This window comes from Trematomus bernacchii, unplaced genomic scaffold, assembly GCF_902827165.1.
Source record: "Trematomus bernacchii unplaced genomic scaffold, fTreBer1.1, whole genome shotgun sequence".
NCBI lineage: Eukaryota > Metazoa > Chordata > Actinopteri > Perciformes > Nototheniidae > Trematomus > Trematomus bernacchii.
The window spans coordinates 5,138,219-5,166,203 of record NW_022987547.1 but is presented as its reverse complement, the minus strand read 5'-3'; the positions used below and the strand labels follow the sequence as shown (position 1 = coordinate 5,166,203).

Here is a 27,985-nt window from a genome sequence, read left to right as displayed (position 1 = left end):
GGGCTGTTTTCTATAGCCAGTTTTTGCTTCATTGCAATGCTCATTATTTACCACAAAGAGAAAAGAAAAAAACGCATTTCAGTCTGCTTTATTCCTGAAACAATTATTCCCTAGTTACAATGTTTGTACTGACCTACTGATGCATAAAAGGAGACAAACTAAAAAAATGAAATACCAGTAAATACATTCTAAAAAAATGCTCACCCAGAAAAAAACTATTAATCACCTGTACATCTAATTCTAACTATTTTCATGGTATTGTGTAAAATTTTTTATATTTTTCTTCTCTATTCATCACAATAGAAGCGTAACATTTTGCAGAAAGCGTCTAGTGTGCTAGCTAGTGTGCTAGATACCCTAAATATGACTAACAGTAGACAATAAGGCAAAAGGCACAAAGTCTAAACCTACTACTGCTTAAGACAGCAGAGAGAGGAGGAAAGAGAGAAAGATGGTTTTCAGGACTGCACAAGTTATTTCTTGACGCTGGAGAGACCCTGCAAACGGTGGTGTTCCCTTAACCTGTGGAGGAGAAGAAGGACAAAGAATAAGGTGGCGGATTAAAGGCTAGTAATAAGGTCTAAACATGTGGAACAAGTCGCTTTAATAGACATTTCTGACTGTTCTGTGCAGCGGTTGAGAGATTTCTTATAGTGCAAGGGATGCTAACCTGACAGCATTAATCCTGATGAATCCAGAGGCATCACATGGGTCGTAGTCTCCCTGCACGTCCATGCTGTTGGGAAAATACGTTTTTTTTTTTAAATAAGCTTGTGAGTCAACAGAGACCGATCTTCAAATTTGCTAGAGGAAAACATTGCTATGAGCAACTACGAAGGGAAAGACTTACAGGAGATTGTGCTAACAGAATGATTTCAATGTTTGGTATCATTGCAGTAAACACAGGAGCCTCATCAACTACTAGGAAACCTGGATCATTGACAATGCTTTGAAATGATATTGCGATCGATCATCCTCTGAATGCTCGTCTTTATCATTGTTTGTGTTGAATAACCGAGGATCAATATCTGCAGAATGAAAACTGGCTCATGTACACAAGCACACAACAGACGCACATAACCCATTTTAAAACAATCCCATCATATCAACACTGAGCTAAGTGTTGAGAGGATTTTCTAATTTGATTTTTCTGTATTCAAGTTTATCCGCTTGTTCTTAAAAAACAAAACAAGACGCAAATCTAAAACTTGTGCTACTCTGCTTCCATGTCATTGAGGCTGTCATCTTGTCTTAGTGTGTGCGAGTGTCTCACAAAGAGTGTCCGTGTGCTGTGTAATTACAGCAGTTTCTACCTGCAGTGCTTAATACACTCCTTAATACACTGAGTCCTCTCCTCCCTGCGACACCCCCAGCTCCAAGCTCCCAGTGTACAGCCTGCACGCCTTCTTCAAAAGCACTTAGCAAAAGAGGAAATTGCCAACAATTGATAGGATAAACACTATAAAAAGAAAGACCGAGTGACTAAATCATCTACTCTCAATACAAGGCTCCCTGCCCGGCACCTGAACACCATTATGAGTGAGTGGCTTTAAAGAATATGTGTGTGTGTGTGTGTGTAGCTGTGAGCATGGGATATTTTGTGTATTCCTTTAAGAAACCCTGCAGTCTAATTGAGAGTGGAGCCAGCGGACAGTGAGGAGGGAGACATTTCTCTCTCAGAAGGGTGCGGTGACGGGCTGTATTACCACTGTGTTAATGACGCCGTTTACTGTTGCCTGTGGAGAGCCAACAGGATGTCAGCGGGGGCTTCATGCCTAATCTGGTCTGTGTGTGTGTGTGTGTGTGAGATTGTGGCAGGTCGTCATGAAGTGGTAGATGAGTGTGCGTGTGAGAAACGGCAGCTTCCAGGTGTATCACTGTATGGTACACTACATGTATGCATACATCTGCACTCTTTTAATACGTTTTAATAAAGCATAATAACTTCATATGTACAAATATACATATTTTGTGACAGAAGAACAATAATTGAATTGGACTGTGGGCAGTAGAGAAATGATGGTTACTTATCTAATATATCAATTTATCTGATTAGTGGATTTATTTTATGTTAATATTTCAAACAAATATAATATTATACAAATATTTCCAGTCAAGTTTCCTTTATGATATGTGCAATTTATTAAGTAAGGGATAATGTGCAGCGAGGCGGTCATTATAGGGAAAAGAACACCCGACAGATCAGATCTTGATCAGCATGAAGGGTGTTCTTTTCCCCATAATGACCAAGTCGCTGCACATTATCCCGCTTATTACATGGCCACATTCTCAACAAAGTCACGACATGACTCCCAATATTAATTGAAATGCTTTTATGGATTTAGAAAATGTTTTTATTGATTTAAAAAATAGTTGTATGTATTGGTTTAAATTGATATGCATCCGCTAAGAAAAATAGTCCGTTGTTACCGTTTGAAATACGTAGGCGGAGCTTTTTGATTACAGATTTGAAAACATCGTTGTTGGCTTTAAAAGTAGCACAATTCATGATGTCAAACCTTGGAAAGTATCTAGATATCCCTGCCCTAATGCCAAAGTAACTGGCAACTGAATATGTTTTGCCGTTTGATGTCTATGTCTGGACCGCTGCGTAAAAAGGAGGGTTTCTGCCCGTTACTTCTCCGCTGTTTTCTTGTCGCTATTCTCTTGTCAAACTGTATACAGTTAAATCGACGGAACTTCTTTGTGCAGATGTGAGCGTGCTTAACAACGGTCAATAAATCCTTGACAGCGGTCTGTTTGTTCTGTTCTGGATTAACAACGTGTCACGTGTTCTGAATTGACCAATCAGAATAGAGTATTCAACTAAGCCATGTAATAATTAACAATTAAAGTCACCTTTGATATCAAAATGTATTATTTAAGATAAGATATTATTAATCCCAGTGGGGAAATTCAGGAGTTTAAACCGCAAAAGGGTAAGATTGAAAAACAGGACAGCACAGATTCACACAAGATTAAAGATTAATACAATTAAAGATAACATTTAAATTATATAAAGTTAGGTAACTTTAAAATAAGAAATGATTTGAAATGAACATATATACATATTTGGGTCATATATACATATTAGATATATTTACATGTATGTGAGCCGGTAAATCCTTCCCTAAGATTTTATTTCAAAAACAGATACGGAGATTATATAAAGTAATTTAATGTTTTTTATTATTAAATATTGGAGACAAAACATTGGTTACATTTAAACCAACTAAATATTTGCAATGGATGACCAGAAGGTAAGAAAAACGTGCTAATTAAGAACCACATTACTTGAAAATAGTTGTTGTTCTTCATTAGCACGGTTTAAGGATGTGTGTCACTCTGCATGACTACATTTGAAACTGATTTGTGATGGTTTTCTATTGGGGTTGCTTGTTATGTGCTCCCTCATGAGGAACCACTGCCCCATCTGTCAGGGGCCTCCAGGACTTTGTGATGCTGCAACACAACACCTCAGTCTCACTCATGTGTCGGCCCAGATAAGAAATGTGTCTTTACAAGGTCAGGTGTTGAACTGAGAACGCAAGACTTCATCAGTGAGAGTTTCTTAGCAACTGACTGGATGAAAGATGGATGAGTCGTAGTTTATCTTGAGAGTGACTCAGCAGTAAAGTAAATAATGTATTACTCAACACAGAATACTAACAAAAACTGAGACAAAGCTTTATCCAATACAATAAAAATGCTATGTGTCAAAAGGAAAGTTGAACCCAAAACAGAATTTTTTTCTTTTTTCCTGTAGTGCAGTTTATCAATCTAGATATATAAGGAAAAAAGGTGACACTAGTGATTAATACTATTTCTTTCTACTTAACTACTCCAACACTTGGCAACTTACACCAAGGCTACACAGATTGATAAATAGCAACACAGTTAAGAAGAAATGTATATATATTTTTTTATATTTTGGGGAAATGTCCTTTTTAACAGGCTGAATGAGTACAGTGTCAACTCTATTTATCTCTCTCACACAGGAGAAAATATCCATCCAAATTGAATGGCTGACCATGTGAGACATGTCCTAGCTTTACTCTTTCTGACCTGCTTAACTAGCATGACACCCAGGTACTTTCCTTTTAAAACCCAGAGAAATCTCCTCCCTCCTCTGGCTGAAAAGGCCATTAGCTCTCTGACTGGAGTGTGTGTGACTGAAGAGGAGATGGAGAGGCATATGGAGGGTTTTTACTTTGGTCAGTGCTGAGCCTGGCCAGAGGGCATCAGGGGTCAGCGTCCTGAACAAACCCACTGTTAGTGCAGCTAAGAGGCCACGGGGGTGCTGTAGGCGGGGCTGAGGTCGGGTCTGCCCTCCAGGAACTGAGCTTGACACTTCTCTGATGTCTTTGTGAGGCAGGGTCGGTTTAGTATGTTGATGTAGAGGTCATAAGAGAAACTTGGGCGAGCTGACCTAGCAACAGGCTGATTGGTGAACATGTGGAAGAGGCCGCACTGTGCCAGGAGCGGCCAAACACAGCTGTCAAGAACAAGCACACACTTTGATTCTCTGACACATGGCACAGGGTTTGAACATCAAATTCAATGAACTTTCAAGGGTCTTTTCAAGCTCAATTCCCTTAAAACTAGAGGACCAAAAACTGCATAGTTGTAGGTACTGATCATTACGTTCACACTTTTTGAGGAAGGTTGCGCAAATGCAGGAGACAGTTTAAAAAGTAAAAAATCCTAAGGACTATTTTTGTCAAAATATATAAATGTAAGAACTGTTAATGACCCCCATTTGTTTCCTCAGACATACACACTTTCAATGATTGGAACACACAGAAACACAGAATGACATTATGTCCTTGCTTACCTGACCAACTCTTCATTGTAAAGGGACTTGGGTGACTCTCGTCCCATGATGTAGACCTGGCCCTTGAAGACAGACAGCTGTACTTTGCCCTCCACATTCTCCTGGGACTTGTTTATGCAGTGTCGCACAAAATCACACTCGGGACTGTACCAGAAACCTGAGGCGAGCAAGCAAACAGAAACATATTTAAATAATATATGGTGAAGGTTTGTTTAAAACTGTTTTAGTTTCTATTGTCTCATATTTGCATTCATATATATATATTAACATCAACTATTATAATGTATTGTTATCAATTAGAACATTGGGAAAACTATACACACGATGGAAAAGTGGAGAAAGAGACTCCTCCTCTGTACATCTACAAGCGTGTGTGTGTGTGTGTGTGTGTGTGTGTGTGTGTGTGTGTGTGTGTGTGATGCCCACACACTTTTCTCTTTCATGAGCTGAAACTGTGTTTTGGTCTCATTTCTGTTCCAGGTGAAGTTCATACTCCCCTTTCTTTTGTCTCATTTCTCTGACCTGGCCCTTCAATCTCTGAGACAGATGGGCGAGATTGTGTCTGTATATGTTCAGAGGTCGGACACGCCCCACTCAGCGGGGGTCCTCCTCTCATCAGCGGCTGACCTCCACCTCATCATCTGGCCATGTTCAAAGACACAAACCTTCCCCGTCTTGCTGCCTCTGGATTGGCACGAGGCGTCCGACATGACACTCTAACACAGGCGCAGTTACATTTAAAGCCGACTAGTTTTATTCCTTCTTCATGTTGGTTCTGTGTACATGTTTCTCTATATGTCAGTGATTTTCTTCATTCAATGATTATTATTTTCATTATGGATTCTTCAATTACATTTTGTTTTCAATTTTAAAGCGAGGATTTATATATGTTACATTAAACAATAAGGATTTATTATTTACATGAAACCACCTTTGATTAAATCTCTCTAAATCGATGACAGAATTAAATGACACATAATACACATGTAGCTGTTGTTTACTTCCCCCTTGTCCATTGCTAAATCTGTACTGCGCTACATCTAATTGCTGCAGATTCTCTTGTGAAAATGTGTTTGGGTAATTAATAACGTATTTATGCAAAACAGATGCAGGACAGGTGGATTGTTAACATAAGCCCCATTGCCAACAGTCTGCTATCAATCTGCAGACTCATTAATGATTTAAACACACATTGGGTTTAATCTCTGCCCTGCTTCTGGAAGTAGCACCTTTGTGTGTGTGTGTGTCCTTTCTCTGGAGGGTATAACTGAAGTGGCCTAGTAGTCAGTCTCTAATGGCACTGATCCTATTATGTGGATGAAGGTGCAGGAGACTGGAGACAGAGCAGAAGGGATGATTAAGACACCTGAGCCGAGAAACACACACACACACACACACACACACACACACACACACACACACACACACACACACACACACACACACACACACACACACACACACACACACACACACACACACACACACACACACACACACACACACACACACACACACACACACCACACACACACACACACACACACACACACACACACACACACACACACACACACACACACACACACACACACACACACACACACACACACACACACACACACACACACACACACACACACACACACACACACACACACACACACACACACACACACACTTCAGTCTACCGATAGTCTTTCTGCCTATCGGTCCTGCATGTCCGTGCTGCAATTTTGTGTTGCTTATTCCAGGAATGACACAAACATTGATATACGGGCTTGGTCTAGTTCTATATCTGACATGTACAACTACCAGTGATGATCACCCATATGATTTTGTAAAGGCAAACAATTTAGATGGTGCAAATGACAATAAGGCATAATTAATCAGTTAGGTAAATATGAAGTCTTTATGGACAGTTACTGTGGATGTGTAATGCCCAATCATGGTATTTCTAAGTAGCTTAACCTGTACCGAGATAAATATACTGGCATGCCCTTCTTTAAAGTTATGACTAAGCAATGAGGCCAGAGATAGAGGGGAATGAAAGACAATACATACAACAGATTAAGTGAAACCATCTTATTAGAGCGTGTATTATAGGGACTTACCGTTGTAGACGAGTTCAGCAAATTTGATCCCGAGGCCCTGTTTGATGCGACGCACTTCTTTGTCCATGGTAAAGGTCTCAATGTCTAAATGAGCCTGCAACAGAATTGTGCCTCCTGGGGTTTCATAAATCCCTGACAAACAGAACAAAAAGAATACACAAAATGTTGTACCATCCATCATGTTTTTGAGACACAAGTTATAGATATTGTAGCAAATAGTACACATAATCCTCCACCACATCACTTAATTTTATCACAACAAGCACCTCCGTCCACATTGCCATCATCAGAGGCCATTCATAGGAATACAAGCCCTGTTCTTCTGACACAAAGCTCTATTAGCAATCAGCCGCCTGACAGACAGGCCTTCACAGCGCTCACAGAACATGGATGAGCCTGTCCTGTGTAAATGACAGGGTAGGAGGCCCCTGCCAGCCTGGAGCCCGGACCTGGGCTCTGCCTACCCTGCAATTTACCCCCTCTGGACAGGGAGGGAGGGGTGAGGGGAGAAAAGATGAGGTAGATGGCAGGAGAAATGAAGCTGTCAATCGCATGTCAGCTAAAACAAAAGGGGGGCAGTGGAAGTGCTCCCCGACAGATTTGACAACAGAAATTGGAGCTTTATCAATGACATCCATTTTTGTCAGGGCTGAAATTGTGAAAAAACTGAGTGTAGGTTTCCCAAGCCAATACATGGTTTCTCATCATCTGTCAATTTGAATGATGGTTAAATAAAAATGGATTTACTGCCAACCAGAAGTTTTGAAGCCAACAAAAGACAGCTAAATGTCACAATTTGAGTGGTGTATTATCTTTAAAACGTGTTTCTGCCATTTAAACAGATTAACACTATTTAATCTCTTCCGATCTGGGAAGCAGCTCAAATCTGTAAGACCCCAAACACTCCTACAGCGTTCCTGATCTGAAAATGGAGAAGCACCGTCTTTATGCTGGCGGCCAAGAGCTTAGCAATGCTGCTAATTGTCTAAATCCTCAAAAGGTTTCCACCTGAGCTAGAACGGCTTGTGGCTTTTTAGTGATCCAGGGCCACGGAGGGCACGTAGGGACATTTCCGTTGGCTCTATCAGATAAATCAGATAAAGATGCCCTCCAACACAACTTGGCTTAAGTACCCTAAAAGAGAGCTGGCTTATCAGCGAGGAGCAAACAATGAAACGCTATCTGGGCAAGCTCCGACAGTGGCAGTTTAGTTAAGCTTAAAGAGACAACACCCCCAGTGGTTTTGGAGTTTTAACTCTTTCATACGGTTACTGCAGGTATGCTAACCACGCTGCAGGCCTGAAGGGGTTCAGGTCAGGAATTAATTCTTCCTGAGTTGATCCCCTTTAACCCTTGGGCAAAGAGTCCATCATAAACAGGCAACACATGTTTAAAAAAGCAGATAACAATCTTTAAATGAAGATTTAAGTACAATTTAAAGTGAAACTGTGCTATTTAGAGGAGGGACATTCCTGTATGAGTAATGTCAATACATGGAAACTACATTTAAAATGTTTTTGGGGCTGTGAGAATGATTTCAGTGCATCAGTCTTTGAGTTTTGACAGTAGCAAGGACTGGACGTCAGGCAGCCTGTTAATGATTAAGAGACACAGCAATTTCCGACTGCTTTTGATAGGTGCACCTCCGCTAACGCCATCACCGGCGCACAGGTCAAAGGCCTGACAGCACTGTGACAGGTGGGAAATGTTAGTCTGACACACAGGCTGTTGAATGTTTTGTAGCACAGTGACAACATTCTTGACAAACCATTTCAAACCCCCCCGCCTCCCTGACCCCACACAAATAAAAATGACCCAACACAAATAGGTATGACATGTGCCCATTCAATCCCTCCCATCATCTATTGTGCTAACAAGACTGCCAGTCCAGAGGAGACCAACATGTACACTTGATGGTAGTTATTCAACCACTTGGACACCTTGTGCTCCACCTCTTCCTACTGCTTCAGTGGAGGAAAAAGCGTTGATCTTTTGTTCAGTCGAGGGGAGAGAAAAGTGGGCTTCCCATTTTCCAATTTCTACCTGCCAAGTTGCGCCACAGCTACAAGTCTGTTGGCCAGTCAATTTGCCAATCATAAAACATATGGGGGGGGGGGGGGGGGGGGGGGGGGGGGGGGGGGGGGGGGGGGGTGCATCATGCAAGGCCAGGACGGCTCACTGCCCTCGTGTATTAGCTGCAGTAACACATGTAGAGATCTAACAAAGGAGCTTTTCAAGTTGCCTGTTGACACCAGAGATAAAGAGACAAAAACATCCCTGTGCGACTGCATGTGCACATACGTGATCCACTGTGTATTTGTGTGTATCCAGTGAAGCGTGTGCGCCGTTATCTTGTTCGCAGTGTGGGTGTTTTCTGTATGTTTGTGCATGCATAAGAGAAGGAAAATAACTTCAGTGGCTTTTATTCCAGGTGAACCAGAGAAAAACCTTTCCTTGAAGGAGAGTGTGTTTTTCATTCGGCCCGCTTTTATGGAAGTGGAAAAGCAGGTGTGACAAAAAGCACTCATGTAAAATAACTGCAAATTGCATGAAAGCCCTGGACAGACACTGAAAGGAAAGCTTTTGAATGGATGTAGAATTAAAATATTCAGACGTTTTTCAGAGAAAGTGCCAATATGTCTCCCTGCATATTACAGCGTATATCACTGTTTGCCTATGTGCACCTGTCAGGCTGATTTGTATAGAGAAAAAAAAATATCATTACCTAGACAGTTGAAAATAAATATAAATGTTTAATTCCTTACCTCTGGACTTCATGCCAATGAAACGGTTCTCTACGATGTCAATCCGACCCACGCCATGTTTTCCACTAAGAGAAGGAGGGCCATACACATTTCAGTGGAGCAAAACCTGCTAGACTCAAACATAATTATAATAATTATCTCTTTATTAATTTATGAATTAATGAATACAGAGAAAATAAAAAATAAATAAATCACAGCCTTATTTTAATAATTGTCTTAGTGAAATGTCCAAACACCTATGAGCATCATTGGTGTAGTGATAAGAAGAAGCTTTTGCATCTGTTTTGTTCATCATCTACTTTCCTAAAATATGATATTTAGAATAGCAAAGCTAAAAAATAAAAAGAATTCCCTTGACTATACACATTTATTTGACATAATACATTTAGATCTACAAATGTTACAATCTAGTTTTCGATGCATGTAATGAAGAAGCAACTTTAACTTAAACAGATGCCTTATAAAAATCAATTACAATGTATAAAGTTAATGACAATTTCACTTTCAAATAAAAGCTTTAATGATAATAGAAAAAAGGCTTACCCAATCTCATTGAGGTATGAGAAGATATCCAGGGGCGAGTCCTTCGATGTGCTCTCCTTCACATTGGTCACCTTCACAGGCACTCCTAAAGGGGAAACAATATTTATTATATTACTAACTAATTTGTTTCTTATTTATAATCTTTGCCCTGAATTAATTGAATTTCATTTGGAACCCATCTTTGGGATAGTGTTAAGAATTTAATAAAACCATGTCACAATCTAACTGGCAGGAAGAAAAGTAGAACATTAGCACATCGGTTTCATGCTCTCCATTGGAACAATGTTTATTGCATTTTTCAAATCATAATTTGATGTTAAAGATTCAAAAACTGAAACAGCAATTAATGTAACATGTTCTTCTTATCTTTGTAAGTTAATAGAAATGTGTATTTTGATTTGAAAATAAAAATGTATTTCTTGTCAGAGTTTGTTGAGTGTGTTTTGTCCAGTTTGTAGATATGATATCAATGTTTCATAAATATTGCCTTTAAACACAGAGCTGTCATGGTCATTTTGGGTGTTTTTAGGAAGAAAAGAAAACACACCTGCGTGCATTTCTATGATAAAATTCCCAAAAAGAACAGAAGTCTAAAGGCTAATCTACAAGCAATGCAACAACAAAGATTCATTCTAGATTCAAAGGCTTATTGTCATAACATATACAAAACTACGGTGTAATTATGTTATGTATGAAAAACTTAGATTTTACAAGACATACAAAAATAAATATAAAAAAACAATAAAAATAGTGCAAGCCCAAAGTGATTTTCAATTATATCAGATAATCAAATCGACAAATAATCCGCAAAAAACTAAATTGATACCTTACAGGAACAGTTAATCGACCAGTTTGTGAAATGGCTTTTAAGAAACCAATTATAAAATAAAAAAATCGCAAAGACTTGATACAATTTGCTGACAAGTGCTCATTATCTCAGCCACTGAAATCAATAGTTGTCAGCTAAAAGTAAAAGCCATCACAAAAGGAGGTGGTGAGAAAGGCTAATAAATTCAAAGGCCCAGCTCATTTGAAAGCTGTGAAATCGTGGGCAGGCCTTTTCCTAATTCAATTACACACGCAGCTTTGTTACCCATACTCTCCTTAGCGCTGAGATTGTTTGCACCACTGGGTGTTTGTGTGTTCATGCGCATGTGCAGGAGACAAAAAAACCCCAACAAGTTGCAGATTCATCATCATCCATCTACCTGGTATCATGTCTCAAACACACACACACATTTTCTTTTCCTTTTTTTAAACACCCACGCTCAATCCACACACTTCCTCTCCAAAGCCTCTTAAACCAAGTACACATCAATCACTGTCATGGACCTGCTTATTCATGGCCTTCAATGAGCAACATGGGGCCAAAGGTGGAGGCGCGGAAACAAACACGAGACATGGCTGTGTGTCCTAGTGTGTGTGTGTGTGTTGAGAAGGGAATATAACCATGTGCGCACTACACAAGAAGAGGATAAGATCTGCTGATGTTCCCTCTCCATCCGTAACAGTGCTCATTCCTATACACACACACACTTTAGCATGCCTGCAGTTGTCAGTCACACAGCTTTGAGGTGAAGAGCAGCACTTCTGTTGGCCTTTCAACCGGCGCTTACAAAGCTTTGATAGGAATGACACGTGAAGGACTTGACACATTTTTTCAGACAAGGGCTTTGTTAATGGCCCATTCTCATATCGCGGGAATCGTGCTTGCTCCCATGGCAGAAGAAAAACCTACCTCCCAGTGCAGGAGAGGGCAGTGTGGATGGTGCATTATCAAAACTGCACCCCCTCCCAGATACCTAATAATTAGATTAAAAGTTCAAATAAATTAAGTGTCTGAACGTGGGAGTGTAGGGGCTGGCCTTTCGTCCCTGCGCTCTCTTTTTGCTCGCTCTCGCCATCATACGGGTTCGATCATTCACTGAGGGGTCTTTTTCTCTCTCCGTGATCCTTTTCTTCAGTTTTTTCGCAGCCTAACAGTGCAGACAATGGGAGCACAGACACAGTTGTAGGAAAAATTACTGCTTTACATTTTTCCTCTCTGTCTCTTTTTCCTCTATACTTCTTTGGTATGAAAAGAGGGAGGGATGATTTTTTTTTTTTTCCTTCTTAAAATAGGGAGAGAATCTGGGAATGGAGTGTTTGACGGGGGAAAAGGTTCCTGTCGTTAAATATTCTTTTTTAATCAGTGAGAAAACTTTGGTGAGAAAGGCAGGGATGAAAAGGTGGGAGGGGGAATGAAATGAAACATTCTTGTGCTGATCTTGTGCTCAGAGGGAGGAGTAGGCTCGGGCCTTTGTGTGGACAACTAAAACAGCTTTTGTCATAGAGTGCTCAATAAAAGGCACAGAGAATATGTGTGAAAACGTAGCGCAGGCCTGCAAAGAACCCGCGAAAGCAGACTCGATTTACTACTGCATCTCTGTTTGACAAAAGCATATCTCACCTCCAGCTGAACTGACACCAACCTACTTGTTTCTTTGAGAAACTGCTAACACTTTACCAGTTTCCCAAGGAAAATATTCAGAACACCGTTTCAGTGCAGATACATATTGACTTCTCAATGGCATTTTAATCGTCACTTTCAGCAGCTTAAGTGGTCACAAATGTTCCCACCAACTCTTCTGCCAACCTTCTGAACTTCCCTTATATTACTATTACAGCTCATAAAAGCTGCCCATTAAGTCAATATGATCAGAGGAGCTAGTGTCTCTCCTCCGATTGAAGTTAGTGATCTGCAGCCTCCACTAGTGACCAGGGATGAAGGGACATCTGTGCCATTTGCCCCAGGCTGGGATGTTTCTTGCCATTTACTCTTTACGCAAGCATGTGACACTTTCCACTATTCAGCTCGGCCCTCTTGGCAATATATCTAATGAGCGTTTCTCTGGCCCCTCAGGGCTTGGTGTATTAGCTGGACTTAATGCTTCCGGCCTGTGTGTGCCCTGGAGCTAAACATGGCAGCTTTGGATCGAGTAATGCTGTGAAGGGTTAAGGATAAGTCTGGGTGGTCAGGAAGGGTGATAAAGTGCAACAAGGTCAGTGTGAGAGCTGTAGCCCTGCGGCCATAAACACCAATGTTAAGTAATAAGGAAGAACGTGGACCCTGAGTGAGGATGGACCCTATATCTCATTGATGCATCAGAGAAGTTCAGAGCTGATAATTAGATAAACAAATTATGCTAAGTAAACCTATAATAGGAAACAGCCTATAGCAGCCAATCAAATGTAATCTGACCTAAAATCTGACATATTGCAAGCTCAAATGCAAGAGACCAGGTTGCATTAAACAGACAAACACCAAATCAATTTCACAAATACAAGGCCGATTATATTCCAGATGTTTTAAATTGTTCTACTTAATTGTGTTGCAGATCTTTCTTATATATAAAGGGAATTAAAAAACGTATTTTGTATATATTACATATTTTTTGGCATTAGGTTTTTAAAAACTGTTAAGGTGATAAGGTTAAGACTGACATATATCAACAGGTGAACCGTGTATGAGGCACAAACCGTTGCTGAACTCTATCTCCAGTACATCGGGGGTGTTGGGAGACTCTTCTGGGTTCTTGGTCATCAGGTACAGGTCAGCCGGAGCATTGCTCTGAAAAACACACAAAGACACACACTCACTCTCTATTTCACACACTTGATTCCCCTCGATGAATAACGCGGACCTTCTGAGACCTCATCAAAGTGCGGATGGGGAGACTATTGTGTGAGGTGATAACGTACAACTCCAGACATAGCGAGAGAATAAAAGAGAGCATGATGCGTGAAAAAAGGGAAACCTGAAAACACCATCAAGAGTTGAGTGGGGACGAAAAAAAAAAAGAAAAAAAAAAATCAATGTTCCATTTTTCTCCTCTATTTGGTTCATTTTCCCTGCGAGGCCCTTCACCACAGGGGGAAGACGGGGTAAAGTGGGAGGCAGCGAGAAAGAGAAAGGACAAAAGAAAGAAATGACTCCTATCCACGAGAATAGTGAACACTTGACAAGTCAAATCACACCTGATAATATAAAGGAAACTATTTGTCCTCAATATTATTCTGCCTGTCTGTGAAAATCTTAGATCTGTTGATTCTATCATGTACCTTTGTTGCCTACATGCGTTCACTTTCTCTTACCTTCCAGTTTTCCAGTTTTGATTTTCTGACTGACATTTCCCTTTTATTCTATTTCAAATGACAAATGTTGAACATGGGCATCACACAGCAAACTCCACACCCTAAATCCACTAAAGTTGTCCTGGGTGACAGATGTTTGTTGTTTTTCCAGATGGTGGGAGCCAGTAAAGATTGCAGTAAGTCAGCGTTGGGACCTAAAAGAGCGTGGCAGTCTGACGTGTCCGCCCAGCGATGTGGCCCTCCAACAATTACACAGCATTAGGACAAGGCGATGGCCAATGTCTCCTGAGCTGAGGCAAATTGCAGGGGGACTATGCAAAATAACTACTGGGTGCATTTAAATGGAAAGCTTTACCAGACACTAAATCATCATACAATAACTAATCGGCATCGGCTCGTCGCCTGTCAGTGAAGAGAAAACGAGCAGAGCAATCACTTTCCTTCCTTTTAACTAAACACCAAAATTGACTGGGAAGGCGCCCGTCTTCCTCTCCTTTATTTTCTGCCTCAGTGCCCTGAAAGATGCCAAATGAGAGTGAACAGGAGAGGGGTGAAATGACTCCCCTAAAAAGCCTTTTGATGCATACTTTGAGGGGGAGGACGATGGACTGAATTTTAAATACTGGAGAATGTGAAAGTATATAGTTCCTGTGGTGTTATAGGCTGCTTGTAAACCAACGGTTAACATTTCCAATCTTCAAATAAAACACAGTGCATATTAGCCTTGTCTGTATGTGTTGCTAACTTATGGAAAAAATTGAAAAGTGTTTATTATTTTTATGTTTTTTGACATGTTATGCACTTCTTAAACAAGTAGGCCAAGATTAAGTCTTTCTGCAAAATACAGATGGCTCCCAAACAACCCCTTTTTCTTTTAGCTTTTAATGAAGGAATATCTCGATTTCTGGTTAAGAAAGAATTAAAATGTATTTCCAGTTTTAGTTTATTACCTATTTGACTCTCTTTATTGCACAAAAGTATTTACTACTTAACTGCATGGCTTAGATAGAAGTCTCATTTTAGAAGGAATTCCACTTGTTGAATTAAAAACAAAGTTAAAATCTATAAAGTCATGCTTCTGGCTGAGGAACGCTTGAAAACTCATGCATGCGCTAACCAAGAGAGCTCAAACTTACTCTTGGACTATTGGATACAAAGAAAAAAAAAGGGAATAGGCTTGTTTCCAGTGAGCCAGAGATCAATGCATTTCAATTCAAACCCCCTGCAGGTGGACCTGTCCCAAAGCCATGGCCCTGAAAGAGTGGAAAAGGTAGAGACAGAGAGGGCGGGGGCGGGGGGTATTGGTGGGAAATGGGGCATGAAGCTCACCATCATGTAGCGCTGAGCAGCTCCTTTGGCAGTCTTTGCTCCTGCCATATTGTTGTGCTAAACGTGGCCCATACAGCAAAGAAGAGGGCTGACGCATGAACTTAAAGCAAGTACATTTCTATCTTTCCACATATTAGTTGCCTCATTGGTTTTCAATTGAAGCCAACAGAGCCAAAAGAGGGAGAGGTGGCAGGAGGGAGAGGGGGAGGAAAGAAGGGGAGAGTTGAGAGGGAGATAGAAGAGAAGAGGATGGCGAAAATCTATTTGGCGCAATGAGTTGGAAATGACGCTTAAATCACCATGTTTCAAGTCTGTCATTGTCTTTCAAATGCAAACATGGTAAATTGAGACAAGGATAAATCAATATACGCATACTGAAGAGACATTATATTCTTAACACCACGGTTGTTTTGGTTAATGCTATGTCCTCAGATGAATTGAATGAGGATAACAGGCACTTCTACATTGAAGCAAAGCTATAGAGATAGCGAGTTGGATGCAGGTAGCGCGGTCTAAGTATAACAGGTCAGACCAATCACACCTGAGGGCAGCGAAGGCCGATTACAAACACTGACCTCCTTGCTTCAAAGCACACGTACAAGCCCACTTCCTTCCCCTACAGGCATCCTATGTCTGTCCTTCTTTCCAGCCAGCCATGCGACCAGCAGAAAACAAGATTTCATTTCCTCTAGGTGAGCGGAGGAGAGGCGTCACGCTCCTTTACTCCTGATCAACACGAGCAGCGGCGCATCAGCTCCCTGATCAAAGAGCGCGGTGGGCCCGAGGAAGCCCACTGACACAGGCTATAATTAAGACTGAGGTGATGTTTTAATGACTCAGGACGAGTGTCAGGCTGCCTCAGGCTGGGCCCTGACTGCTCATGTGTGGAGGAGGTATGGAGAGAAAACAGCGGGGTGTGGAGACACCTAACAGATTGCTGATCAAATCTGATGAATACCTCAACATAAGAAATTAAGAGACATGTCTATAAAATGCCTAGACAGTACTATAATAACCTACGGATGGATGATATGGTTTAAATCTTCAATGGCAGAATTAACAATTTTACAATGCAATGCCGGGTATGAATCCTAATATGAATTGGAATTCAATTGAGCAAAAATAGAAAGATAACTCCAGATAATCCTGTTAATTAAATATAAAATTACAAAATTCTTTAAATGCAGTATATCCATAAAGTAGTCCTTTTAACTGTTTTGCAATATTGCTTTAATGGTTAAAACAAGAAAAGATAGATTGAGGACATTTTAAGAACATTTTAAAGTTGGAGTGTGATACATTTTATTTACGACAACCTCTATTCTACACATGATAACACCAGTTGCCCTGGGCACATGTCTTCACATAGGTTAATGCTGCCAGATGGGGGTGAGTTAATAAAAAAAGTCACCAGGCCATTGTGCTACAGGCAAGGTGCTCCAGGGTTATCAGGAAGGATACAGTGTTAATCATAGAGTAACCTGAACTCTGCTGACTCTTATCTACAGGAGAACATATGAGCGACCATTTGGACATTTCCTAATCTGACTGTGTTGAGCAGAGAGGGGCCTTTGTACGTTGTGGGGTTTGAATAGTTGAGGTCCGCCCTGTGCCTTAAGGGCTGTAACTGGAGGAGAGAGACAGGCTGATACAGAGAGGAGATACTTAGAACAAGATGACCTCTTTAAGATGACCCTGTGGGTCAATCCGAATCTGTCATGTTGGTTTGAGTTGGGTGAGAAATTCTCGTTTTTTTTCATTTGTATTAATAACCTGCTTTTAAAACCCATGTAAATAGATATTTAACGTAATAATTATATTAAGATGTTGTTGTTGTTGTTAGTGTGATGTTGATGTTTACTCTGACCCTAATTAACAAACTTGGAAAAAGTCCAATTACCAGAGGGGGACGTGCCCCCAGAGATTTTGGCTGCTAAAAATTACTCAATAATCCCAGCTTGTTTCAAAGTTCCAAATATAATGTTGTGCCCTGTGTAATGTATTCAAATCCTTTTATCACTATGGACCCATGGACCATAAATATTTCATTGAATTTAATGCCATTAATCGATTCAATATTGGAGTAAATGGTCCAACACAAAACCCCTGAATGAAATCAGTTACACAATACTGTCATCATACATCGCTATGCCATTGAGCCGGTTCGCCTCATTCTTTTCAAAACATTTCTCCACAGGCCGACCACTAAAGAGGCAGCGGAGGGGTGGGAAAGGGACAGAGAAAGAGAGAGATAGAGGTCTGTGAGTTACAGTGCCCTGCCCCTGCATCTCCACTTCAACAGAGTGGGACCCCTCGCCTCCTTGTGACACCCCGTCCATTGGGGACTCATCTGTCTGGCGCGCTGCCTTTGTACTTTACTGTTACTGGTGACATTTTGGTGTCACGGTGTCACGATGAAATGGCTCCCCTCCCACGTCGCAGCCCGCGGCGGCGCAACCAGTGGAACAATGAGGTCCCGAGGAGTTGGGGCTGGAACTCAGGAGGCCCCAGCTGGGCGCAACGCCCTAACCCTTCCCCCTCCCCGGCTCCCATGAAATCGGGAATTAGTCGAAGCGTTGCTGACGACAAGTCAGTGTCTGTGTGTCCCAGGCTCTTCCCAGGGCCCGGCGAGGACCCGGGGTGAGGAGAGACAGAGACACAGACACAGCGACCAAGGGATGCGAGCTTTGGGGGTCATCGGGGGCAACCTGTATGTACTGCGCTGGCCTGTGACCCCAGCAGAGATCAAACTCTGATTCACCCATGGCACTGTGGGAGAGAGTGTTGTGTTTGTCTCTGGTGGGGGTGGCATGGGTCAGCAGAAGGGACCGTAACAGTGCTGCTGTGTTATTTTTAACGTTACTCCAAAAAGGGTGAAACAAATATATATGTTGTTTGTTGTTGACATTATGTGTTTGTGAGACGGTAAATATTTACTGTACTATATAGCAAACTGTACCAATACTAAAATCTATTCTTCAAGGGCTGATGAATGTTTTGTGTACATCGACTGTCCAGATGTTTATGCAGAGCCTCAAGACATTTTATCTTGAACTTTTTATGTGTACATCTTTCTTTCACCTGTAAAAATAGTGCTAATGGCTTCAATTAGTTTTTGCAGATTCTTGTATGATGGGATCAGTGATTTAGATTAAAATTAAACAGTTTGGATTAAAGTCAGAAATGTCATTGAGCATACATTTCTGCAAAACAAAAATATGGTATTTAAACAAGTGACTTTCCTGGAATTTAACCAGACCTTTTCTTTTATTACATTAAATGTGTCGGTTTCTTAAAGTATTATATCAGCACACTCATCAAAGAAGGGGCAAAAAGAAGGACAAAAGTAATACCTAATAGTATAGGACAGGAAAGGAAAGGAATCAGAAATGTATTGTCATGCCATTAGGAAGTGGTCTTACCTTTGGATTCTCCAGGATGCCGGACTCATAGCTGTAGAAAAAGATCATATAGAAAATTACAGTCTATTATTTCTGATTGAAATAAAGAAGTAATATAGAAACGGAAGACTCCTACCCACCTTATATGCATCAGGTTGGCATCCATGCTCCATGGTGCCTGAGGAGTGACCGGCACAGGGATGCCATGTTTCTAGAGTTTGACATAGAGAGAGAGTTGTTCATTTACACACTGTTACATACCTGAAAGCTAAAAGTACATAAAGGTAAGAAACTATAAATCAGGGCTATACCTGCCTGTCAGAAATCTGAAAATACAAGGAACCAAGCAAACTATTTCTAGCGGTTGGTTTTTGGCATGCTGTGAAACTAAATTGCATTGTTTTCCTCACACTGCTTTTGTCTTAAAGAGACGGCAGTGAAAAGAGCAAAAACAATCAACCAAGAATGATATTTTTGTTATGTTCAAAGGGAAAGTCAAGAATGTAGTGTTTTAAGATTGTGAGATATCAGTTCTCCAACAAAAGAGTGGTGTTCACTAAAACACCATGACCACCCTCTAGTGGGGAAAAACCACAATCTAATGGGAACATATGAGCCGTGTGCAAAGGATTGCATGCATGGTGAAAATAATATAAATCTGAGAGTGGTTTAGTTAAATGTTAATAATCATGGGTTTGAAATTAAATGAAAGCAGAGAGTAGGGATGTAATAATCAATCTTTAAAAAAAGGATTGAAAAAAGAGCAAAGGGAATTAAATAAGGAAAGCTCTACCAACGCTCCATACAGATGTAAAATAAGGACAGGAGAGTATTCGAGAATGGAATAAATTGAAACAATAAATACATTTTAGGGCTTTTTTTTACAATAAAATGCAGCACCCATATTTCTGTAATCACTGCTTTTCTTTTCTTAATATGCTCCTGAGAAATCATCCTAGATGCTTTAGAGACATTTCAAATGTAATACTTTTAGGTTAAACTTTCATTACATTACATTTCATTTAGCTGACGCTTTTATCCAAAGCGACTTACAATTACCAATTACAGGGACATTCTCCCTGGAGTAACTAAGGACTAAGTGCCTTACTCAAGGGCACACTAGTGGTGGTGTTCCTGGCGGGATTTGAACTCACAACCTTCCGATCTTCAGCCCACCTGACTATCCATTAGACCACCACTATCCCTTTCATCTGTGACATATTGGATATTTTTGTGGAACAAAACATTTTTGGACCTTATTTTCTGCTGTTTGGACATTTTATAGACTTTTTATTTAATCTAAGATTTTCTATTGCCTGCCCTAGATACCATTGAACTGAAAAACTGATTTTTCCATTTGACACAAACAGCCAGATGGAGTTACCTGTGCGTAGTCCATCAGATCTATTCTCCCCTTGAAGCGGTTGTAGAACTCGGGGACCCTCCACGGTGCGATGATCTGCACAGAACAGACGGAGAGAGTGTCGGCCTCTGCAGCACTTTCATTTTTGAGATGCTGTGTCAAACAGTTCCAGCCATAACCTCCATACAGTAAAACAGCACACCTACCTTAACCTCAGGGTAGAGGGCGTAGCATGTGAGCTCAAAACGTATCTGGTCATTGCCCTGCAAAACACAAACACGAAGGCTCAGCGTTATGTACCACATGTGAGACAGTGTTCACCTGAAATTCTATTAACAGTTTAAAATCAACAACAGGAAATGAAAGTGTGCATATAAGCGCTGAAGTTGTCATAATTCAAATAACAGTTTTGTGCAACCAACAGTCTAAATCCCATATATCTTATTACACCAAATGTACAAAATTACTAAAATATATATTTTTAATAATTGCAGATGACTTTTCTTTAATAGATGAATCGCCTAAGAATTCAGCTGTATTGCACAGCAGTGCTTGAGCAGTGATAAAGTTACATATAATTATTTGAGGTCTGTATAGTATGATGTGGTATCTGTCTCCATCTACAGGAAAACTGTGGACACTGCATTTCATCAAATGACAGTCAATAATATATTTCTGTAGAAGTGTAAAAAACTTGGTAACGGTATTGTATATTTAAGCAATAGCTCACGACAGGCCGTGGTATATGCTCATTATATCACAGCTAAGGGGCGTGGTTCGGCCCGACGCGAAGCAGTTTGCTTTTCAGCCCAACTGTATACTGTTTATCTCAGACGCGGAGGGATACTGACTTGTTGTGAAAAGTAACTTACAATTCTACCCGTGGTATACGCTCAGTATACCACGGCTAAGAACCAATCAGATTGCTTGATTTTACTTGTCCGTTTTATAATAAACGTTATATTAAATAATTAAATAAAGAGGATTCCTTTATTCATTGACAATAGAGTAAAAGTAACAATAATACTGTTCATAACATTTTACTTAAAATATTAGAGCCTTATATTAGTCTAACATCTATTTTAAAGTGCTTATTCTGACCGAAAGAGATGAGAAGTAATGAAAACTTTAACCAAAGGTTTAAATGATTGTGCTTCTTTCATCACTTAATTTCTATTATTATATTGTCATTTTGTAATGAGAAAAACAACAACTTAGAGGACTCCATATAAAAGCATCCTGAACACATTTTCTTTTTTCTCTTACATGCACAATATGTGAAACTGGCTCTGAGGAGGGTGGACTTCTGTTGCAGATTGGTTAAAAAAGTTAATGTTCAACATCATGTCCAGACTATGGACAGTGACCCTGTTATTTTGTGTTTAAAATTCAAACTGGCTGGGGCATGCTTGTGGATCCGGCACAAAGCCTGTAAACACAATTCTGAAGGTGTAATTCCAGTGAAGGAAACTAGTCATTATTTCCATATCATTCCCCAATTGTACTTGTCTATCCAAACTCTAGTCTAAGGCAAGTTTATGTTGATATTCTTTAAATAGATGTAATTTGGATCTGGGATTTAGTCATATTGGCAGATTATTTGTCCTCCTTTCTCCAGAGTATAGTCTCTCGTCTGGGGGTTGGTTTACCTTTCCAGTGGCACCATGGGAGACAAACTGGGCGCCCTCCCTGCGTGCAATCTCCACCTGACTGCGGCCGATGCAGGGCCGTGCGACCGCCGTGCCCAGCAGGTATCGGTCCTCATAGACCGCATTGGCCTGAACTGCGGGCCAGATGAAGTCCTCCACAAACTCTGAACGCAGGTCTTCAATGAAAACCTGCACAAGAACGGATGTCAGGACACAGAACCATTTATATATTTCCCTTCTAGGAAAATAACTGATTGTTTGCCACAAAGAAGCTTTGTCTCATAATATAAGCATGTATCCTTTAAATCTGAATAAAGCAGGTAATGATGTCCATTCGTAACAGTATGCTATGACATTGTATTTGAAGAGGCTGGAAACTTGCTTTTGCTCAATATCATTGCATTTTAAGGCCATAGAGAACATTCAAAAACACATTTTAAACACTTGTTCACTAGTGTTACAATATGTGCCATGAGGAAGCTCTGTCGTCTGATAGGATAATTTTAATTTGACATCTATGTCAATGTTTCCCTTCAACACATGAATGCTAGTTTTTATTTAAAAAAAGACCAATATGGTGCAACATTAGAGGTACAGGGGACTCAAATGTCCCTTGTTTGGACCTTTTAAACATATATCAGCATTCTGTGAAACAGTCTACAGATTTCAGTATTTTTTCAAGGTGAGAAGATTTCAAACTACTGATGATCCCTTAAAGTTACAGAATCTTTCATTCTGTATCTTACCTTCTTTGCACCAAGTTTTTCTGCCTTTTTCCGGGCAGCTTCAAAATCTTCATCTTGCCCAATGTTGGCCTAGAAGAACACACATTAAATTGCGCATTAAAAAAACGATGTGCAGTCACTTCGGTTTCAATCCTGTGAAATAACATGCAAGCCCTCCATATATAGACCTTGGCTCATGACTGCGCAAGTGTTAACTCTGTCAATCGATGATCTTAGAATTCAGATCACGTCTGTTGAGATGTAGAGGCAATCTCCTCTCAGAAACCAAGCATGCACAGCACCGTATAGGGCCTGAAAAGGCTGCATGATCTCCTGAGCTGAACACTAAACAAAGGACCATTTTCCTGTTAAGACAAGACACTAGACAAAACAGACAATTATGCAGCATTAACACATTACTATGCTTTAGATATTTTTAGTATTTTATCATGTACATTTCGTTGCTTTTCTGATCATACCTTTCAAGTACATTAGGATGAGTCACATGTAATGCTACAGTTTAATACATGTAACAAAACCAGTCTATGACACTTTTAATTAATAAACTCATAATTTGTGTGAATTTAACTTGCATACCAGGTGCATTATTCATTTATTATCGTGTAATTTTCAATTTCTGCCTGACTGTTTGTTGACGCAATCTTCTCTGACAAGCTGAAACATGTGCGTGGTTTCATCAAAATTCAATTAGGCATTGGATCAGTGGCTTCTATTCTCTTTTCTACCCCCCCGGAAAGGCAAAAAGGGTTGGAGGGCTGCGCCTCACGTGCCACGGCAGTAAACTACAGACAATCAACCACCCCTCCCCCACACCAGATCACAAAACCACTGAATGAACAGTTAGACAACAAGAAAATCTGCCTGCTTTGCACTTCTCAACTGCCCCAGGGCAAAAAGTAAATCCAGTTAGATTTGTGCTGGCATTATCAAACCAAATCCTCTGTTGTTGAGAGTTAACCGGAACTGACCCTTTGCAGCCAATGGAGAACTCGTACAAATGGAAAGACAAATTGCATCAGCTTCCTGAAAACAGTGAATCATAAAAACGGCAAAGATACATGACATGCCAAAGCAAGTGGTTAAAAAAAACTGACTTAAGACACCTGTTGCACAAACTGGTAAACCTTACCAAGAATGCAATCACGTCGTAGCCCTGCTCCTTAAGCCAAACCAGAATACAGGATGTGTCCAGTCCACCGCTGTAGGCAAGAACCACGGTACCTTTAGACATGATGAGGGCCTTCAGTCCAACAGGTAGAGAATCTGTGGAGAGACAGCAGACAGGGTGTTATATCAGTCACTACGCTGGTGCAGGATGCAATGTTAAAGTGAGTGTTACAACAATCTCCTGCAGATAAAAACTTGATTAAATTTTAGAAAAACAAGCAATTTGACAATGCCAAATTGGGCTCAGGGAACTTGTGATTAGCATTTTTTCTGACTTTTTAAAGAAAAAAACAATTACATGACTGGATGACAGTTTAACTAATAAAGCAAATAATAATAAGGTGCAGTCCTAGCGATCAATAAGGTGCTCTCTCAGAATCATCTACCAATGCAATGAATGTGCTTTAAAGGTAGTACCATTGTCAGGTGGCAAATATCCAGCTTAATGAATAGTTGCTCATCCTTCATTTATTTTTAAATGATGATCAGTTTTAAAACATTTTTCAACCATTGGATTAATCACTCAACACTTGTCAGAATATGGTATGTATTTAGGGTGGAAGTTAGTGATCAGCATTGCTTAAGGGGGATGACATCTCCACAGGTGGTTTCCTCACTCAGTTTCTATTCAGAAGATGAGTGACAAAATGTGTTATCTCAAAACAAAGCTTCCCAATGTGCCAGAGCCACAGGGAATGGAAACGAGCTCATGTTATGTGGATAAATGAATTTGCACGTGGTCAAACAGCTTCTGTCAATACATTTCAAACCACCCTAACCCCAGTTTGTCTCTCCTGTATCCTAACAACTTGGCATTTGGGAAGCTTGCAATCATTAGCTAAACATATTGTTTTCCCAATGGTTGGGAATAGCTAGCTAACAACATAGCATATACGCTACAAACCACGCAGCAAGAATGTAAACGTTCCACTCATGTCAGTTGACAAGACACGCCGTTGTCACTAGATAGCCTACTGCCCAGTAAAGTCAAGGCGGTCGCTGCTCTGGCTGACAAATTACATCATATTCATTCTTAGTTCAAATATGAAAAAGGTTGGTTTTACTTACGATAGAGTGGGTTTCGTGAGTAAAACAAACGTTGTCCGGAAACGTATTGGTCGTCAGTGTTCGGTGAGGACTGGAGGAGAGCAGTGTGTTTGATTCAGCGGCTGATCCGGTCTGACTGGTCCAGCGCACATTGCGTCATCCATAGACCTCGAGGAATACTGAGCTTCCTGTTGCAGCTGTTCATTCATTCACACAAGGGTGTAACTTTGGTTTGAGAAGTGGGGGGGACACAAAACAGGGGGTCCTCCGCAATGAAATATTTTCTCAATTTAATTCCATTTCCTGCCTTTCTACAAATATATTAGGGACTATAGTGTTAACAAATCCAAGAAAAATGTGTAGTGTATATAATGAGTGTGCACACTTATCTAGTGTCCTATCCATGTGAACCTGTTTTATTTGTGATTACCTGACATCCTCTAGGGGGGTCCGGGGGCATGCACCCCGGGAAGATTTGTTTCTTTAAATTGAAGTTGAATGCATCAATCTGGTGCACTTTGAGGGCAACATTAAGAGATTTATGGATACAGTTCTCAACACTCATATGAAACAGAACTGTATATATTTCAATAATCAAAAAGCTATTAGAATATGCTCACAACCAATAACAAATCATTGATAAACTCCTCTCTCCTATCTTTATCTTACCTAGTCTGCATTTTTTCTTTTTATTTATGCATATTTGACTAATCACTCCCCTTTCAAACTGTGTTTTTTATTTTTGTACTGACCTATAGTACACATTGGAAGGATTTCTTAACTTATTTTATATACAACTATATATTACATAGATGGAAATATTTGTTTACATAGATGACCAAACCGTTTGAGACCCACTGAGATAACTAGACTAAAGTTTACAACCTAATCACTCAGAGAGTCCTTTACCTCCCTGAGCTGACGTTATCTCTCTCAGTCCGACAGGAGAGGACTGTCCCTCTCATTATTGTTGAAACAGCTTCTAATCTCCGTTAGCTCCGAGCTAGCACCAGATGCTAACAACAACCCACGTAACTCTCTCAGGCCCCGGCTCCACGAGAACAAATACGGCAAAACGCATCGGAGTAACGCAAACGCAACCGCAAAAAACCTTCCGACCACACGCAATATACACCGGATTGTGTCAAGCTCCACGAGACGGCTCCGTTTACATCCAACCGCTGGAAAAGCTGCAGTACATATGCCGAACCTGTACATGGCGCTGTAACTTCCTCCACAAAAGCAGCAACTTCCTCCACAAAAGCAGCGAAGAAGAATGGTTGTCATGGCTGCACTTCTGTTTATTCTCCGCGGTGGGGGCACATCCATGGGTGGGGGCCGAGGGAACCGCGCAGAGTTTTTCGCCGGTCAATGTGTGTTAAAGTTTAAATCTTCCTGCTTCCTCATGCAGCAGCTGATCCAGTAAGTAAACCCGACAGTAAAAATAATCATATTTATAACTAGTTTAGGTAGTTTGAGAGGTAATTAAAATAGCTAAGGGTGGTGATCTGACTTGAAGTGTGTGTTTTGCTCTCGCTGCTTCACAGCCGGAGGAGCTGCGTGTCTCCGTCCTGTCAGATTAGACTTCACTCGCGTTTATGTTCATATCGAGATAAAGATAAATAATCTGAATTCAGTGTGCAGTGTACTTTTGCGGAGGTGAGCAGCAGAGGTGGGGAGAGGCGGGGAGAGGCGGGGCTATGAAACGCATGACCGTATAGGCGACCCCACGGCCCCGTTGGACCCCCCAGAGCGCTCCGTTCCCAGATCTATCCACCTTTGGACCCGTTGTCGTTTGCGGGTATGTTTCTACGTTTCCCTTACGGCGTCGTCGAGCTTAAAGGGCTATACGCATGAGAAATATGCGGATTCAACCCATTTTCGTCCTCGTGGAGCCTACGCCTCAGTCTCTCTCTCTCTCTCTCTCTCTCTCTCTCTCTGTCTCTCTCTCTCTCTGTCTCTCTCTCTGTCTCTCTCTCTCTCTATTTATCTCTCTCTCTCTCTCAGTCTCTCAAAGTCCGACAGGAAAGAGCTCTCCCTCTCCTTATTGTTGAAACAGCTACTAATCTCCATTAGCTCCGAGCTAGCACCAAATGCTAACAACAACCCCCGTAACTCTCTATGTCTCTCTCTCTCTGTCTCTCTCTCTTTATATCTCTCTCTCTCACAAGATGCGCTTGTGCCACACACACACACAGACGCTCCTCCGTGACGATGACCGCTTGCGTAAACAAATAAAAAGAAAAAGTGGGGGGGACACAAATGGGATTTTGAAAAGTGGGGGGGACATGTCCCCCCCTGTCCCCAGTGGAAATTACGCCCATGCATTCACATGTTGGAGTCTTGGACAATGTTTAACAATCATGCAAGGGAAGATATTCTTGAGTTATACGAATTATTAATTAGTTCTAAATCAGAAATCAGAAATCCTTTATTTGTCCCGCAACAGGGAAATGTACATTATTATTACAGCAGCAGATAAAGGGGGAGAGGAGAACAGACTTACATTTTAAGAAATAAAAAATGACCAAGTATGCAAACGTTATTAATAATAGGAGAACAGAATAAGTAAAACACAAAATAGCAGATAAGTACACCATGGTAAAAAAAAGTAGCAGTATACTGTATATATATATTTTTAAAGGGACCATATTGAATTAAAGAGGTAGCTGGTAATGTATGCCAATTGTAATAGAAAAATATTATACTCACTTACTTAATTTAATAATATCATTGTGTGATTGTTATTTGCTAATGTTTATCTACTTTCCCTTTCAATTCCTTATTAAGAAGATGTGTTGCAGTGTTAGTTACACTCTCTGTTACCTTCAACTCAGTTAATCTGAATGCTCCTTTCATTATCACTGTTGGGTTCAGAATTCCAGAAAAGACA

At 40.6% G+C, this 27,985-nt stretch overlaps 1 protein-coding gene across 1 annotated transcript; it reads right to left on the bottom strand.

The window, feature by feature from the left end:
• Positions 1–72: 72 nt before the first annotated feature.
• ass1 (argininosuccinate synthase 1) lies at positions 73–25,296 on the bottom strand. Its single transcript, XM_034123395.1, has 15 exons — positions 25,114–25,296; positions 24,008–24,141; positions 22,879–22,947; positions 22,133–22,321; positions 20,690–20,746; positions 20,505–20,579; positions 19,261–19,331; positions 19,142–19,172; positions 13,776–13,866; positions 10,257–10,341; positions 9,714–9,778; positions 6,949–7,080; positions 4,835–4,991; positions 671–736; positions 73–522 (listed from the first exon to the last, which is right to left on the bottom strand). Exons 2-15 carry the CDS (start codon positions 24,107–24,109, stop codon positions 474–476), a joined length of 1,239 nt encoding a protein of 412 aa, XP_033979286.1. The 5' UTR covers positions 24,110–24,141; positions 25,114–25,296; the 3' UTR covers positions 73–473.
• Positions 25,297–27,985: the final 2,689 nt, after the last annotated feature.

Coding starts and splice junctions, on each gene's coding strand:
- ass1 (XM_034123395.1), bottom strand. CDS start 24,109: ATGTCTAAAGGTACCGTGGTTCTTGCCTACAGCGGTGGACTGGACACA. Junction 19,332..20,504: donor ATCTGATGGACTACGCACAG/GTAACTCCATCT, acceptor GTCAAACTCTAG/AAACATGGCATCCCTGTGCC. Junction 9,779..10,256: donor TCATACCTCAATGAGATTGG/GTAAGCCTTTTT, acceptor TCCTTCTCTTAG/TGGAAAACATGGCGTGGGTC.